This window comes from Pituophis catenifer, unplaced genomic scaffold (assembly GCF_029215685.1).
Source record: "Pituophis catenifer annectens isolate HBS135680 unplaced genomic scaffold, rPitCat1.0.hap2 SCAF_7, whole genome shotgun sequence".
Lineage (NCBI taxonomy): Eukaryota > Metazoa > Chordata > Lepidosauria > Squamata > Colubridae > Pituophis > Pituophis catenifer.
Genome location: NW_027256887.1, coordinates 43,362,389 through 43,381,443, shown reverse-complemented (window position 1 = coordinate 43,381,443; position 19,055 = coordinate 43,362,389). Strand labels below are relative to the sequence as shown.

At 35.5% G+C, this 19,055-nt stretch overlaps 1 protein-coding gene across 4 annotated transcripts in view; it reads left to right on the top strand.

The window, feature by feature from the left end:
• The window catches only part of GRIP1 (glutamate receptor interacting protein 1), a 416,635-nt gene that overhangs the window by 251,505 nt on the left and 146,075 nt on the right, over positions 1-19,055 (top strand). For all 4 annotated transcript variants that reach the window (XM_070947983.1, XM_070947985.1, XM_070947984.1 and 1 more), the window contains exon 2: positions 15,554-15,634. In XM_070947983.1, coding sequence (XP_070804084.1) covers positions 15,554-15,634 — 81 coding nt within the window. The remainder of the gene's footprint in view (positions 1-15,553; positions 15,635-19,055) is intronic.

The following is a 19,055-nucleotide window of genomic DNA, read 5'->3' as shown; positions in this document are numbered from 1 at the left end:
ATGGAAAATCCACCAAATGGATCTAAACAGTATTATAGATGTATTTTCTCACTATCAGAGTATCATTAAGTGGAGCAGTATCAAATGGACCAGCCGCTTAATCTATCTAAATCCTCTTTAGAATGAAAGTGTCCAGAGATACATACAAAACATTATTTATAGGTTAGCTTGAGTAGAGGGTAGCAGTATAACCCACCATATATTCTCAGCTTAACTTCAGAAAAATGTTGCTGCTTATTTTAGAGCTCAGGACCAGAAAAAGATTGGAGCAGGAAAGCCATCCATGTCTTTTGCTTGTCCTGCCAGATTAAACAAAGAGGAAAGTTTCTCTGGTGTACATGTGCATAGGGAGAAGGAAGAGAATGGTTAATTTTTCTCTAGAGGATCTCCTCCACTAATTATGCATGCATATTGTTGCTGGTAACAGGAATTCTGACTCTCTTCTTTAAGTATCTTTCCATTATCACAGAGATTGCTGTGGAAGAGGAAATGCTTTGAAAGCAGAGAGTCTTAATAGCCTGACCTGCTTGATGATGTTTTTCTCCACAGCAGTGCAGAGTACCTATTGCAATTAGCCACAAAGATATTTTGATTGCATTTAAAAAAAAACAAAGCAAAACAGGGGATTCTTTTATTTCTCAGAAGTTGTAGAGTTGCTACAACTTCTTTTTACTCAGACCATATATACAACGAATGAATATATATGATGGAGAAAGAAAGGTTTGCAGGGTGTGAATAAAAGGTATGACTTCCCAGTCATATTGGCAAATTTATGTTGCAGGAAATATGCACACAATTTGGGCATGTTGATTAGATGTTGGGGACTATTGTTACATGTTTCATCCTCAGTACAAATTAATCTTCCTGAATGCATGGTTTGAAAAGGGCTGGAGTTTCAATTTCAGTAAACTCTCACTATAAGTTACTTGCTAGAAATAATACCTAGGATGAGAATTCAAATAATGTGTATTACTTATTTTCAACTAGTTTATATTGATGACTAGATATTTATGGAATATAGCAGTGGCTGCACTTGGTCAAATTTGACTGATCTTGAAAAAGTACTTGGGTAGGAAACCACCAAAAACTCCCCATCTGATGACTAAATCAGAATTCAAGAAACCAAACCAAGCCAAATGAAAAGGACATGTTGATGTAGTCATCAGGTACTGAATTGGACATGAGGAAAAAAAAATTTTTTTTCCTGTGGAGGAATTTGAAGTATGATTTTAAAAGAAATGCTTCAGTATTCCCTATCTACCTAAAACCAGAGACTTGAATCATGGACAGATTAAACTTTAGCATCTGAACTAAAGGACAATCCCATAAAATAGAAGTAGGCAATCTGGTATCTTCCAGACATTTTGGATTACACTATCCACTGGTAATCATAATTTGGCATGGCAATTTAGCAGTTAGCTATAAAAACATCTTTCCATTCAAAAGGTCATTAACACTGCCACATGGCTGAAAAGAACAATTCCATTAGGGCCTATTAGATGTGCTTCATTCCATACTGAATACAGCTCAGTGGCAGCTATTTGTGCATATTTTTGATCCAATGACTACAGCTTTCGTTAATATGAAATGAAAATTCACAAAAAGGCGTTGTGAAGAATGTGGAAGATTTGTATTTGAATCATCCCTTTTTCCATATGCAACTCATTTTGGTGAACATTTTATTTATGTATTTGTAATCCACCTTTATTATTTTTACAAATAACTCAAAGTGGCGAACATAAACTCTCTTCCTCCTATTTTCCCCACAACAACCATCCTGTGAGTTGAGTTGGGCTGAGACATACTGACCATTCCAAAGTCAGCCAGCTGGTTTTCCTGTTTAAGGCGGGACTAGAATTCACAGTCTCTTCATTTCTGGGCCAGCACTTTAACCACTACCCCAAGGTGGCTCTCCTTTCAACATTTGATAAAATAATGCAAAAGAATATAGTGCCCAGATTCAATATTAGCTGACATACAAAAATATTACTGTTCAATAAGAATGCAGCTAAATGGAATTTGTATCTGAAATAAAATAAATTGCAAATTCTCTAGCTCATCTTTATTTACAGTAATGTACAAATATAATAATTTGCAGGCCAACTTCACCAGATTTTATATATGGCCTAGTTAACCATTAAATGATTAAATGGTTGGACCTACATTAAAATCCACCCTTGACTATGGAAGCTCATTGGTTATTTGCTTTGGGTTTCTGCAAATTATGGAGTAATTATCTTGTACAAAGAATTCCTGAAAAGAAAGATCTTTCTCCTTTCTTCTTCATTCTATTCCTGTATACAATTAATTGAAAAAGGTGCTTCTTTAATTCTGTTTTATTCTGTCCTGGTGGGAACTTTTAATCAGTGTTGAAGAAACAACCAGATGTTTCTGCCCCTTCATAGAAGAAAACAAATTGTTTCATGGTACTATATTTCACCCCCCCCCCAATTGTTCTCAGAAAAGAGAACAAATCTTGCTCTGAATCTTTGTACACTAATCACTTTACTTTAATTAACATTTATTTTTAGGTTTCAACTGATTCCTGTTGTAATTAATGAAACAATAAGCCCTATCGCTGAAAGCTAATTGAATATTTAGAAGATCTTCAAATGAAATGTTGAGTAATCTATGACTAATTTGGCAAAATGTCAAGGAAGTGCTGGAGGCAGCCCTTAAAGTAATGTTTGGCACCTGACATTACTGTACAAGATACATCAATAACTTCATAATAAAATTAATATCCTGTGCCACATCTAAATCTAAAATATATGGTAAACCTTTTCAAAAATTAAAATTCTTGCTAAACTGTTAATCTATCTTTCCCAGTTTGGTGCCCTTTAGAGGTGCTAAACTTCCAGATGGGAATCCTGTAAATTGTCTATAACATTATAGCTTTTAAAGAATGATTCCCCCCCCACCCAAAGTCCAACTGTTTTGTTTTCTTTCTTTCTTTCCTTTTTTTCTTTTCTTTTCCCTTTCCTTCTCTTTTCTCTTTTCTTCCTCCCTCCCTGCCTCCCTGCAATAAAATTGACTTGGACATTAAAATACAGCAATATTGAGGAACTGGAATCAACTTCAACTTCAGGACTATAAAACAGGGTTTCTAGATCTCTAAATATGCTATTTGTTATGTGTTAGAAGCTACTAGTATTTTAATATTGGATTCTTTGAACCAATGAAACAAAGGGTGACTTCATTGACAGTTTGCCTACTAACTCCCTGGCAAGTCTGAGTGAGAAAGGGCAGTTTATGTGCATAACAGATTGTTGACATTTTACAGATTTATGAAGCAGATAATTCTGGCCATCTACATTATGTTATGCATCTAAATGAAAATGCTGTGTCTATATGTTCTTTTTATATTTTCTACAGTATGGTAGAGATGTTAAGGCAACTCATCACTGATTTTTGATACTTTAAAAAATGTTTCTTCCAAAAGCATTATCCACTTTTATTTCCTAGTCTGGAAATATTGATACAGGTATAATCTTAAAATTATCTTCGGTTCTTCATATATAGTTAGCTTTTCAACATATTTCAAGGAAAAGTGTTATAATTTGTTTTTGTTTGGTATTTCATCCACTTCATGTGGATGGAGTAAAAGAGCCTTTTTCTCTTTTCCACAGCAGTTTGCATTTTTATGGCAAAAAAATGTTTACTTTGATTAAGATACCATACTAAAGCTCCAGTGTAAAATGTGAAGTTACCACCACAGCGTAACATATTTTTATGAATATTAGCACTAACACTAACACTGAACAAGCACTTGAATAAGTATTCAGAAATTTACAGGCTGTAAAATTAGATAGCTGACAATGAGAACTGAAGAGGGGAAAATGTCTTGTATTGTCTTCATTAATATTATTATATAGAAGCAGCTTACTGCTTAATGCTGGCCTCTGGCTTACATACCACAAAACCCTCCTGCAAATCCCTGCCCAAGTTTCACATAGTTCCTAAAGGCTAATTAAAAAATCCTGGCTCAGTGAGATGCCAGCATGCATGGTAGATTGCAGGATTAATCCATGTTGGTTGCTGCCTTTCTGTGAAAGAACTAGAGAATGGAATCTTTATTAAGCACAAGTTGTTTGATAGCACAGTCTTAAGAAAGTTTGCTCAGAAATAAAATATTCCCTGATAAGGAGGTGTTAGATCTTATGTAAGATTAAGAAAATATCCTGGGATCATGCCTATAAATATAGTATCATTCCTAAATTACAGAAAACTCTTTTCTAAAAGCCAGAAAGTTGGTATATGATTCATAAAGAGCGGCTGTGGATATTTGGGCTGTCCAGATCTTTGAATACTTTATCTTTGACCTTGAATTTGTTACAGTTGAAAATACCTAACTTGTTCTCTGTAAATATGTGTATTTGTATATATGTTATTATGTGATGTCATTATGTTTCTTGCCATTGGTCCTTACTTACCTTTTGCTCCGCCTCCTCTGTATATAAGCAGTTGCTCCTGTCAGAACCTCAGCTGTCCAAATGTATTCCTGAGGAAGACAAGAAATAAATACCTTTGTTATAAGAAAGGCTTCAGTCTCTTATATTGGGCCTGACCAGAAAAATTAAACTAGTAACAAATTGGTAGCAAGAGGATGGTTTGGTAGGCCCAACCAAACATAAAAATGCAAGAATCACAAAAAGACAAAAGAAGACCTGCCACTAGATATATAACAAAAAGAATGGCAGCCCAGCTGACTCCTGACAAAAACACACTAATTGAAGACATGAAGAAACACATACAATTACAAGAAAATGAACTGCTAACACAAAACAAACAACCACTAGCTGGAACAGAAGACACCCCCTCAACCTCAAACAAAGACGGTGAAGTAAAAAGAAAAATACTAGAATTAATAGAAACAACTACAGTTGAATCAAATCTGCTTGTGAAAATCCGCAGCATGATAAACAACCACGGAACAGAAGCAGATAACGAACATAATAAACAAGAAAAATCCAAGGTAAGAAAGTCAACCCCTGACTATAAAAACAACACTGAAGATGGCAATAGTTTCCCGCCTTTTTCATGGCGGCCATCTTATCTATCTAATACTCCCAAAATGGCCGACCAATCACTAAAGGAATCCCAAATCTTAAACTACAAAGCGGGAAACAAAACCTACCAAGAAGATGCCTACCCGAGTCCAGAAATAAATAAAAAACTATTTAAACAATACAGCACTCAACCTACTGAACTTGAAATAGATAATGCCATACAGGTGTTAACTGCAGCATTCGGGACTAAACTAAAAATACCTAACAAACAATCAGAAAATGAAAAAGAAAATTCTAAACTAACACCTATCAAAAGTCAAAAGGAAATAAACTATCTAAAAGAAGACCTAGTCACCCAAGAAAAGACTCACTGGCAACCATACTTACCTGCCGAGGAACACCTTACTGAGCGACCCGACTTCATCGCCAATGACGGCCCGCTTCCAGCTCCGCTTCCTGACCGCTTTGAAGAACATGGCTGACAAGCCTCCGGTGGCTCTTTCTTTGATCGCCGTGACTTCGGAGATTCCCCAACGAGCAGGACAGCATCCCGGGCATTCTTCAGTCACCAGAGGCCCTCCGGAAACAAAGCCGAAGAACAGAAGGCCGACTGGGACTTCATCCCGGGAGCTGCAGGCACAGGATCCTCCCTTGTCGACTGCTGAGGAAGAATGAAGACTGAGCATGCGCAGAACAAACCTGCAAAGAAAAAAGAAGAAGACATAAATACAAGTCAGCACAGATCCAACCAGAACATAGAGATAAGTAAATACAGACATGCATCTACCATACCTAAGCCTTATTGTGAGTATGCTAAGGTCTTAAACCATGGACAGCTCCTGAGCATAAATAACATCTCGCAACACTCAGGAACACTATCTACAGACTTTATAAAATTAAAATTAGATGGAAGCAACTTAATGGAATGGAGCCAGTGTTTACAAATTATATATTTGAGAGAAAATGTTTTATTTTTTATTGATAATCCACCAGACAAACCTTGGACTTATGAAATAGACTGCCTCCATCATAAGGCTTATTATATATTAATTGCTTCTATTTCTCCAAGTATCCTTCCTAGTATTGAACATAATCTAACCGTATCTGAAACATACCAAAAATTATTTAATTTGTTTTATAGCAAAAGTGTAGCCACAACCACTAAAATTTCAAGAGATTTCTATTCTGCCAGACTAAAACATGATACATCTATGAGTGAACACATCCTGAATCTGAATGCAACCAGAGCAGATCTCATCCAAAGGGGGGAAAATATTTCTGATAACACTATGAAAAGCATTATAATCAATTCATTAGACCACAGCTGGGATAACTATATTACTTTAATTGATAACTTAAGTTTAGAACAAATTACCTTAGAAAACCTTACCAATAAACTTATTGCTGAAGACAGACTTAGAAAGGAATGATATGCACAACAAAGGGAAGGTAGAAATCAAAAAAGGACAGATTTTAGAGTCAGAGACAGATACCCACATGAATGCTCAATATGTGGATCTGAAAGACATCAAAAAAGAGACTGCCCCAAGAACACAGGATATAGTGATACATATCATCACAAAGATAGAAGAATACATTTCTTAGATAGAACTTCCCCTGAATACAGATATAAACGCAGGAAATCACCACATTCTAAAGAAAAACAAATGTACAGAAACAACCCTAGGGAAAACAAAAAAGGATCACTATATGGAATAAAAGACAGTGATACATCAACATCAGATTCACTCAACACTTGGCTCATCGATTCTGGAGCCACATGTCACACAACTCACAATAGAAAAATATTGAACAACTTCACAGAAAAGGAATATTACATAAAAGTAGCAAACCAAAATGAAGTCCTAGTAAGAGGAGTAGGTGACACGCATATAAAAGGTATAGGAAAAATAGAGGGGGTGCTATTTATACCCGAAATTCCAAATAATATATTGGCAACTCTAAAATTAAGCATAGAAAATGAAGTAGAGACCACATTCAAAGATGGAAAAGTATTTATGACTAAAAACAACAGAAACATTGGCAAACTGTTCACAAATGAAGGACTAACATATCTACTACCATAAAATAACGAATTAATCTACGCAAACTATCAATTAAAAAACAAAGAGGCAGAGTCAGATAGTCATGAAGGGGGTAATAATAATATACCAACTGCTGATACTAATATATCAGAAAATTTACACAATGGAAAACCTATACACGACAACTGTAGCCATTTACTCCACAGAAAGCTAGGACACGCAAGTTTTCCTGTCATACGGAAAATGTTAGAATGTTCCGAAGACTTAAAAATAAAAAATTGTAAAAATTATTTGGAATGCTCCGTGTGCAATTCATCCAAACTCAAAAATAAACCTAAGCCCAAAAAAGCCACTCGCACCACACACTCAATTTTTCAGCTAGTTCATATGGATGTTGTAGGCCCAATGAAACCTTCAATTAAATATAGGAAAAGATACTTTCTAACCATAGTCGATGACTACAGTAGGTTTGGGTTTGTGTACACCCTTAATCATAAAAGTGAAGTTTTCAAAAAATTTAAGGAATTCTTTAAAATGGTAGAAACTCAACATAATATTAAAATTAAACAAATAATGACCGACAGAGGGTCGGAATTTTTATCCAACAAATTTTCAAATTGGCTAAAATTACAAGGAATATTGCACTTTAAATCTTGTCCCTTCTCCCCCTTTCAAAATGGAGTATCAGAGAGAAAAAACGGTTTGCTACAAAACATGGTTAAATGTGTCTTAGACGATGCTGGTTTAAGCCAATCATTCTGGGCTGAAGCCCTTACTTATTCCAATTATACTCTAAACCGCTTATGGTCAAGTACACTCAACAAAACCCCATATGAACTCATGTATGGCAAAAAACCAAAAATTGGACATTTACACGTATTTGGTGTAACTGCTGATGTATATGTACCCACACAATTGAGGCGCAAAGGAGAGAAAGTATCCAAAAGACTAATATTTATGGGGTACGAATCAGGAACCAAGGGATATCACTTCATTGATAAAAATAACCATTTCATTGTATCCAGATCTGCCGTGTTTCATGAACACGCGAATTGGTCAAAGATACACCTCAACGAGATATATCCAGAATCAAAAAACACTACACACACACACAGAACATTATTCAACAGATACCAACCCCAAAATTATAACAACAAACAAACTCAAATACCCAAAAATAATTAATGATGAATGGAAGAAAGGACATCCCACATTGAAAGTAGACCAATTAACTGAAAAAGAAACTAAATATATGCATAGCAATGAACAACCCCAGAATAGACCCATTAGATCTAATAGGGATACAATTCCTAAAAGATTAGATGATTACGTACTGTCTATCCAAGCTAAATATCTGACTCCCAATACATATAATGACATACTCAAATTACCTCTAGAAGAAAAAAATAAGTGGGAGGAAGCAATGAAAAAGAAGATAGATAGTTTGAAGGAACTAAATGTATACTCACCAACAGATCTACCCACAGAAAAGTCCCCCATTGGCACTAAATGGATTTTTAAAGTCAAAGAGCTAGAAGATGGTAAATTCCTATATAAAGCTAGGTTAGTAGTTCAAGGTTTTGCCCAAAGATTTCCTGATGACTATGAGGACACATACTCTCCAACCGTTAGATCAGAAAGTGTGAAGACAGCATTGGTATTAGCTTCCATCTTAAATTTAGACGTATATCAGTTTGATGTACAGACTGCTTATCTACATGCTGATCTTGATAAAGAAATTTATGTAAAAGCGCCCCCAGGAAAGAATACAAAAAAGGGAGAGATTTGGCTATTAAATAAGAGTCTTTATGGATTAAAACAGTCTGGCAAACGGTGGTATGAGTGTTTATCAAAAATACTTAATGATATGGGTTTTATAGCTACTTCATCTGATTTATGTTTTTTCACTAAAAGAAATAATAATTCTATTGAATATGTTTTGATTTATATTGATGACATATTATATTTTGGACATGATATTAAATGTGATGATTTTGCTGAACAATTGGGTAAACATTTCAACTTAAAAATATTAGGAAAGGTAAACAAATATTTAGGAGTCCAAATTGATAAAACCGATAAGGGTTTCAAATTGTCCCAAAAAGATAAAATTATAGAACTCATACAAAAGTGCAATATGATTAACTCAAAAATTTGTGAAACTCCCATGTCAACAGACTTTCATAGAAACATGCACAATGAACACGAGCCATTCAAAGATGACACTTTATATCGATCAATTATTGGGTCATTATTATACATATCTAATTGGACCAGACCTGATATCACCCTTGTCGTTAATTTGTTGTCAAGACATGTAAGCAATCCTAACTTATACCATTGGGAAGGAATCAAGAGAATTTTGAGATATCTGAAATCTAGCGTTGACGTATGTCTATACTTAGAACCATTCATTTCTGAAAAGCCAACTTTGACCTGCTACGCTGATGTAGACTGGGCTGGTGATCCAAAAAGCCGAAAAAGCACCTCTGGATATGTTTTTCTTATAAATGGTTGTACGGTGCATTGGTACACTGGCAAACAAAATTTAATTGCTACCTCTACAGCAGAAGCTGAGTACGTTTGCCTATTTAAAGCAGTCAATAACCTAACCTGGTTCGATGATTTGTTATCTAATATATGGGATGAACCTATTTATCCAATTATCATCAATGAAGACAATAAGGCAGCAATAGATATATCAGCTTCCGAGGCAATAGGCCAAAGATCTCGACATATCGATATCAAATACAAACATGTGAGACAATTATCGAGTATAGGATTTATTAAAGCTGTTCATTGCGATACTAGTGAACAAATTGCTGACATTCTCACTAAACCATTAGCAACCAAACAACATGTATATTTAACTTCTAAACTTAATGTACATATATAATATTAATAATTTACTATTGGTTAGGTATTTTAGAGGGGGATTTGTTACAGTTGAAAATACCTAACTTGTTCTCTGTAAATATGTGTATTTGTATATATGTTATTATGTGATGTCATTATGTTTCTTGCCATTGGCCCCTACTTACCTTTTGCTCCGCCTCCTCTGTATATAAGCAGTTGTTCCTGTCAGAAGCTCAGCTGTCCAAATGTATTCCTGAGGAAGACAAGAAATAAATACCTTTGTTATAAGAAAGGCTTCAGTCTCTTATATTGGGCCTGACCAGAAAAATTAAACTAGTAACAGAATTGTATGGCATTTTCCCATCAAGAGTGCTACACAATTTGGGAGATCTTTAGAGACTTATAGCTGCTGCTTGATGAGAAAGGAACAACTGTGACCCATAGGCCTTTGCACAGTTAGTTCCATATGGTGCACCACTTGTGTCCTCTCCTAGATCAGGGGGCTCTTCAGTCAATTGCTCATGCCCTGGTCACCTCACAGACAGATTACTGCAATGTGCTTTACATGAGATTGTTCTTGACAAGCATTTAGAAGCTTCAACTGGTTGAGAAGACAGCAGCCCAGGTAGTGATGGGCAAGCCTCAGTATGACCGTGTAACACCTCTGCTTTGCAAGCTGCACTGGTTGCCAGTTTGCTTTTTGTTCTATTCATGGTTTTGATCACTGTTATAAAGCTTTTCTGGGCTCTTATAGTTTGTGGGAATGACCTTGGAAGATGGGGAGTGGGCAGAATCCAGACTTGCAAGATAGATGTCAGCCTTCCCAGATAGATCAGGAAACATAACCAGATAGCTAATTACTGCAAGACTACAACAGCAGAATCTTGCAAGTCTGAAATTACAAATCTCCCTCCATCTCCTTTACAGCCTGAGAAGCTAGTGTTTCTTCTGAGCCTCTTTCTCTGCCCATTATGCAATTGCAGTCTTTATTCTCACTTATGTGAGAGTAGGCAGCATCTCTCCCTCCTCCTGTAATCGCTGCCTTCTCCTCTCCCCTCCCCCCATGTCCCAAGATCATTTCCACATAGCATTACAATGGTAGGGGGCTTGGTTATTTGAGGAAATGCCTGTCTCCCATTGTATCTGCCCAGTTGATGCAATGTGAAAGGATTGGCATTCTCTTAGTTCTGTTGATTAAAAAATGCCAGGTGTCAGAACCCTAGACACTTTCTGTATACCCTCTGGAATGAGGTTTCCCTGAGATCTGAGTATTTTCTCACCCTACTGGATATCAGAGGGCCCTGAAGTTCTTTGTCTAGAACTTTGGCCAGAGTGATTGAAACCCCTTTTAGATTGTGTAATGTTTACTTTTGTTTTTTAAGTACACATCTGACTTTGCTATTTTTGCCATCTTTACTCTCTTTTTTGTTGTTGTTTTTAATTTTTTTTAAATTTATAAACTGGGAATTGAACAGCATATAAATGTAATAAGTTATTATTTTATTACATATAGAAATAAAAATAAAAATTGCATTATTCTATCACTGTAACATATACTTAAGTAGAAAAATAATAGTTCTGGGCTTTTGTTCCTTTTCTGTCTGCCAAATTTTTGCCCACCAGCAAGTTTTGTACGCCAATTGATTATGTCCACTTATTTCATCTGTCTCACGGTCTCTTTCCCACCAAATGGATTAGGGTTATCAATCATTGTTTGATAGTTACCTCTGTAAATTTATGTACCCATATCATAATCACAAGACTATTGCACAAATCAATTGGTAGGCAAACATTTTTTGGCTATGATATTTTAAAATTAATGCCAGGCAAAAAAGGCACACGAAGTTCACTTTTTCTCAAATCATAATATAATCAGGCTTAGAGTTTAGACAACAAATATGTATCCTTATCTTACAGCTCTTGCATGGTTTATCAAGTAGAAATACTAATTATAAAAACTTTATATTGAATAAACACCATTTAACAATCTCTCTACAGTATATTGTGTGTGTGAGTGTATGTGCAACGTTCAATCTTATTGCTTTATCAATAATTAAAGGTCTATATGAAGCTGCTAAATGAAATGTAAAGAGTTGGGCAATATTTTTGAAAGAAACAATTAAGCACAGAATCATTGTTACACAGACCTAACTACTGTATCTTAGGAATGAGAGCCAGGTTTTAAAACAATAGCTATTGTATACAGGTAGTCCTCGACTTACAACCACAATCAAGCCCAAAATTTCTGTTGCTAAGTGAAAGAATTGTTAAGTGAGTTTTGCCCCATTTTACAGCTTTTCTGGACACAATGGTTAAATGAATCACTGCAGTTGTTAAATGAATCTGCTTCCCCATTTCAGTTCTCAAAAGTTGATCGCATGGCCCCGGGACATTGCAACCATCATAAATATGAGTCAAGCATCTGAATTTTGATCAAGTGACTATGAGAAGGCTGCAATGGATGTGAGAAAAACGGTCATAAGTCACTTTTTTCAGTGACATTGTAACTTTGAACCATTGTTAAACAAACTGTTGTAAGTCAAGGATTATCTGTACTTGGTCTTCAACAGAAACTACTTTTATTAGTCATACCTTTGTTTCAGATTGTATAAATCTTTTTGTGTTTTATTTTTATTAATCTATTTCTTTGAGTAAGATGGAACAGTACAATACTAGGACTGGTTGCTACAATTAAAGTTTAAAAACTGATGTAAAAAATGCACACAATAAGCACAAATGCAGAAACACTGCATCTGAAAGCTTCAGACTACTGAAAGCTTTCAGGAAATAATGCAGAATTATGGAAGACACTCAGTCTATATTGTTAAATATGCATGAAGGTAGCATGGTGATGATGTAGCTAAATATAATATTGCAGGGCCACCAGCAGTTGGAAGTTTTTGAAAAACATGCAGCTCAATTAATGTATTTCCACAGTCATTTTATTTCCACTAGACAAAGATGCAAACATTTGCAAAATAATGTCTGTGCTTACGTGTGGTGGTCTCAATAAAATGCTTTCATTTCTTAGTTTATTTTCAGTTTCTAATACTGACAGCTACATCAATGCAATGAAAACTCTCAGTCCTTGAAAAAATAGAAAACATTGCAAAGAGTGGCATATTTTGTGCTATTTATGCTTGCCTTTCTTGCAGTAGTCAGTGATATGACCAAAACAAGGAAGGTTTGTCTGAAGAACGTGCACTAGATATCATAATTTCCCCAGGACACAATTAGACTAGCATGAAAATCAGTGGTGGGTTCCTCCCGGTTCAGCCCGGTTCCACCGAGCCGGTAGCAGTGATGATATGATGTCACTGAACCGGTTCTGCTCCACCCCTGCTGAGAATTCAAGACAATGAAAAGAGTAGAGAAAGAGAAGAAAATGAGTGTTGTATATTTGCTAGGACTAAAGACATATATAAATTAACAGAGTTTATTAAGTGACAATTGCTCTACTACTAATTTCACCAATGGAATTCCATTACCCATCTGCTTTGATAAGAATATGTCAAGATTCACACACACACACACACACACACACACACACACAACATATTATTTAAAGATCGTTCAAAATTATGATAAAGTTAATTTAAAAAAATCTTTGCAACCAATTCTTCCATTTACTACTAGCATAGAATCTGATGGTAATGTGATTACTATTCCTGTGCTTCACAATTGGCTTCCAACAAGCATTGTCTTTCCAACAAGGCAGAGCACAGAAGCAAAATAACAAGTTGTGACCCTGTAATGTCTCAATGACCATGATGACTTGATTAATAACTGTATGAGAAGTGATGTTGTATGTCCATTGTAGTCTCATGATTTTTCACTTAACAATCACAGGGCTTAGCAATGGAGTTGCCAGTCCCAACTGTGGTTGCTAAGTGAGATCTATACCATATATCAGACATGGGTGACTAAGCCAAACTTAACAACCCACTATATGACTTATCAGAATGTTTGATCCCATTGGTATAGAGGAATTTTAAAGTTTATGGGTTGTACGATATATATTGATGTAGTATCACTAATAAAACATTACACTTTAGGTGTGTGTTGCTATAGGAGATCACCCGACCAAAGGAAGGGTCAAATGTGCCATCGGTTTGAGTCCTTTCACTCCCACAAGAGGTCTAATTCCAGCCCACTTTGGATTCTGTTGACTCTTATCTGCCACCAATTTGTTTTGACCAACTTGCATTAGTAGTGAGAATATAGCTTTATTGTATGCTAATACCTTCTACAACAGAGGTGTCAAACTCGATTTTATTGAAGGTTGCATCAGGGTTGTGTTTGTCCTCTGGGGGCTGAGATGGGCGTGGCCAGGATAGGTGTGGCCAGTTCAACTGGCGGGGGCGCCTGTGGTGACCCGAGTGCTCTGCCAGTGAAAATGGGCTCCCAAGCTCTGTTTTCGGCTGCCATGTCCTCCTGCAACCCTCTGCCAGCGAAATGGAGCTCGGGAGCCTGTTTCACTGGCAGAAGTACCGTGGGCCAGTCCTTCACTGTTTCCAGGGTGGCCCCATGGGCCAGATCTAAATACCCTCCGGGCCAGTTCTGGGCCCTGGGCCTTGAGTTTGACACCTCTGCTCTACAAGAATCTGCTTGAAGAGAATTAGCATACAATAAACCTGTGTTCATTTAAACTGCCTAGACTCCTGTTTCTGCCCTTAACAATTGCACTGCAGTAGGGAAAGACTCACTTGAGGCAAATCTCTAGGTGCATCATGTGATCAATTGTACATAATTCACTACAAAGGCAACGTCACTGTTTCAGACCAATGAACTTGTGCCAGTTGCTCAAAAAGACAGATAACAGAACCCAGGCATGGTATTTTTCTGGGATGTGAAAAATACTCATTGCTCATTCCCATTGCTATGATAATGGGTAATCAAATGCAGATCCTTCCTACTATATGACTTACTGATATGTTCATTTAGTAAGAAGGCTCATTCTAGGATGACCTTAAGGAGCTAGCCTCTGCAGGTGGAGGGCACTTTCCCATCTTAACTAAAGAATGCCCTTTTGCAGTAGTAGTAATAAATTATTTATTCATGACTTTATGTATTCTCCTATTCTTGTGTAATTTTGTATGGAGATTGCTTTGAGGTCTTGGCATCTCTTGGCCGAGGGCCCAGTTGCAGATATCTAATCATTTTGGTTCCTTGTAAGAGGAGAAACCTCTTCCATAAGAATGGGGAGGAAAAGTGATAAATTGATACAGGCTCTATAATAATTAAGATAATTTCCATAATGGTTTTGCTACTTTGAAGTGATTTTCAAAAGAATTCCAAGCAGTAAAGGGAAAAGTTACATTTCCAAGGGTTTTGTAATTTTTAAAATAAATATATTCCTATTATTGTTATTTGTAGCATCTTGTTATAAAATCCGAAATTATCTTATTCTCTGAGATTCTCACCCATTTTTCTTAAAGCACGTAAATATGCAAATAGTAACTAATAGGCCTTCTGTGTAAATATTTTATAGTATGTTAAAAGCTGCTTGAAAATCAGATTAAAATTAAGTCTTCTGTTAACATTCAACATTTTTTTTCTTTCTTGTCCTATGGAGCAACAATATAATACACTGAGGACTTTAGCTGAAAAATATGCCCAATGTCAGTGTTTTCTTTGTTTCAGATGACAGTCCATATACTAAATCTTCAAACCAATCAAAGCCACCTGATGGAGCACTAGCTATAAGAAGACAGAGCATTCCAGGTACACCACTATATATACTACTAAAATTTGCATGTCCATTTGATTTTTTTTGTAACTTTCAAATGGGTGAAATGGTGCATCACAGACCAACAATTTTGGAATCAATGCACTTCAAATAAGCTAACTTAAAGAATGGGTCCAAAATCTGCAACCCATGACAGGATTGAAATTTGGTAACGTTGTGCTGTTTTAATGCTGCTGCACCACTACAGGCAGCCATGGTTATGTGATTGTCATTTCTAACACTCCCTGCCAACTTTTTACAAGAAAAGTCAATGGGGAAACCATAGGGAGCAATCTCAGAGCATCCTATCCAGGGATGGGTTCTACTTACCTTTACTACCAGTTCGCAACAGGATCACACGTGCGCCCTTGCTTCGCTCGGGCCCGCACCTTGCTTCTGTGCATGCGCAGAAGCTCCTGTGCATGCGCAGATCGCCGATGACAACATCCGGGTTGTTGGGTGGGGCCTCCCACCAGTTTTACTACCGGTTCTTGTGAACTGGTCCAAACCAGTGGCAAACCACCACTGATCCTATCTCTATTATCTTTTACCCAAATTGGTGTTTGCCATTTGAACTGATCTATTGAAAAATAAGGTTCTAATTTGAAGTTTAAAGATGGGGTTCTTATTAAATGTTTTAAATAGTGATAAGGTTGTAATTATATTTTTTGTACTGAACTGCATAGTTAGCTACTTTGAATCATGTTTGTGTGTGTGTGTGTGTGTGTGTGTGTGTGTGTGTGTGTGTGTGTGTGTGTGTAAAACTGGGTTTTAAATATATAAATGGCAGGTGAATGTTTCTAGACTTAAAGTAATCAGGATCATAGGAACATTTACATTAAAGAAAAATTAATACATGGAGAATTTTAGTTGATTAAAATCCAGTGAAAATAGATTTAAGATAGTGAAAAACTAGTAAAAATAGAGGATAAAGCTTCACATGATTCAGTCGCAGCGTGTATCTCTTTTGGTTTCACACACAAAAAATAAAAAATCAGAAAGCTTATGAATGTTACAGAATTATAAAAATCAATGGAAATGATAGAACCCGAAGGCACCATCAAATGAAATCGATGGACATGAATTTTGAAAGAGAGAAGGGCATGTAATTTAATTGTGGACTTCATTGACTGAGATTGTTTTCAGTTTGAATAGAATTTGTCAGAAGAATTTTATCCAACTGTCAATGAATATTAACACATAAAGCATTACATACTTAGAAGTTCTCATTATTTAAGCTGCTGGTCTGAATTAAATTCGGAGATGATACTGGAATTTTTGTTCCAGTTGTAACTATATTGCCTAACATAATTATGTCTACTTTTTTGGAAATTTAATCTCTTAGCCTTGTATGAAATGTGATAAAAATAGAAATATCCTGTTATTTCTCATGAAAATATATAATCTTATCTATTATTAAAGTATTTTTAAAAAAATTTAAATATTCTATGAGGAATACATCAAGATCTCACTTTTAGAAATCTGATTTCTAAGAAACACTATACAGCGCTGACTTCTTCAAGTAATGCATATGAGACAAGCTTCTTTCCTACCATCAGTGTGTGAAGGTTTATGATGACACTGGAATATATCTTGGGGTTTGTGTATGTGTGCCATCAAGACAGTGTTGACTCCTGGCAACTGCTTGGACAAGTTCCTGCCATTTTCTTGGCAGAGTTTTTCAGAAGGGATTTGCAATGTTTCCTAAGGCTGAGAGAGACAGCCTGGCCCAAGTGCACTCAGTTGGCTTCATTCTTAAGAAGGGAGTATAATTCATACACAGTTTCCAGCCTGATTCCCTAACCAATATACCAAGTTAGCTTTCTAAACTATATCTTTTAATCCTTCATTATTTGTAGAATAAGGAAAAGGTTGGGCTGCTGCAAGCATAACAAAACATCTTTGGATAACTTAAAGTGGCATGAACTGGTAGGCCTACCAAAATGATCAGTTTAATAGTTCTTAATTGGACCTAGACAAAAAATGTGAATTAATTTATGGTTTGTATGTTAAAATCTATATTTTTATTACATTTGCTTCAGGTAAAAAAAGATATTAAAAGTCCTCCTTGGTTATGATAATTTCAGGCTGCATGATTTTATTTTGGTTTGACTTGTACTCCAAAATCCACCAAATCAAATCTGAAATAAAATAAAAGGTGGAACCAAATTTAAATTGATAGTTCAAGGGATAGTATAGTTTATTTAGTATAATTTATTTGCCAGATTTAAAATATAATGAAATACAATAAATATGATGTACAGATGCAGTTTGAATAATGATATACATAATAGAATCTAACCAAAAAACATCTCATGAATCCGCATTAATAGCTTTTCAAAAGTATTTCCAAAGAATATGAATGAAGAAAAATAACCTATTAGAGCATGTGAGATAGAACTGTTTCTAACATGAAAGTTCACTCTACTGTTAAAACTCTATTTAAAACTGAAATAGTTTCCAGAGATTAATTATCTGATCCTGACCTTGGTTTAAATTATTCCTTGATTCTTTTTATAAGAAGATTGTTGTTTTCACCTATTAACATCCCATTTATCATATCAGGGTCTGTTAAATCAAATTATGTACAACAACCTTCCCCAGCCCAAGGATACACACATGTATTGGAACTACAACTCCTAACCATTTACAGCCATTGGTCATATTCTCTATGGTTTCCAAAAATGTATATCTCCATATATTTGGAGATTATTGGGTTGGGAAAAGCTGTTGTATTATATCAGAATTTCAGCTGCAACTTTTGTAGACATAATTCCTTATTTATTATCTCGTTTATTTTAATGACAAAAATAATTCTATCTTAGATTAGACTACAGATCACAAATGCCAGTACTCTAGACATAATGTTCAGTTAATTAAGAGTAATTAATAAACAATAACATTAAATGGCAAATAGCATAAAATAGTACCAAATAACAAATTCATATTGCATAATAGTACTAAATGGCAATAGCATTAAATAGCAAATTTGGTCTGTTTTGTCAACCCATTTTATTCCTGTTCAACTCGATAGATAGGTACATGTTTGATTTTTTAAAAAACCATTAGAATATAATTTAGGCGAATGTCATCTCATTTCATATATCTCAATAGACCAGAGAAAACTTCTGACTGCACACAGTATGCACTCTGTGTGTGTGTGTGTGTGTGTGTGTAGGCAGTTTGATAATAATACTGAAACATGATTTCTTAAAGTACATATAAAGAAATACATTGGAATTTCTAATAGAAATATATTGTTTCTTTAGATGAAATAATTGACTTAAAAATGCCCCAAATAACATGCTTGCTGGCTGCTCTAAGAGCTATATCCATTTCACAAGACCCACTCTTTGCAATTTAGGTGCACTCTAGAAAGCAGAATCTTTTTAATCTATCTCTCCTGCCCAAAGCTAT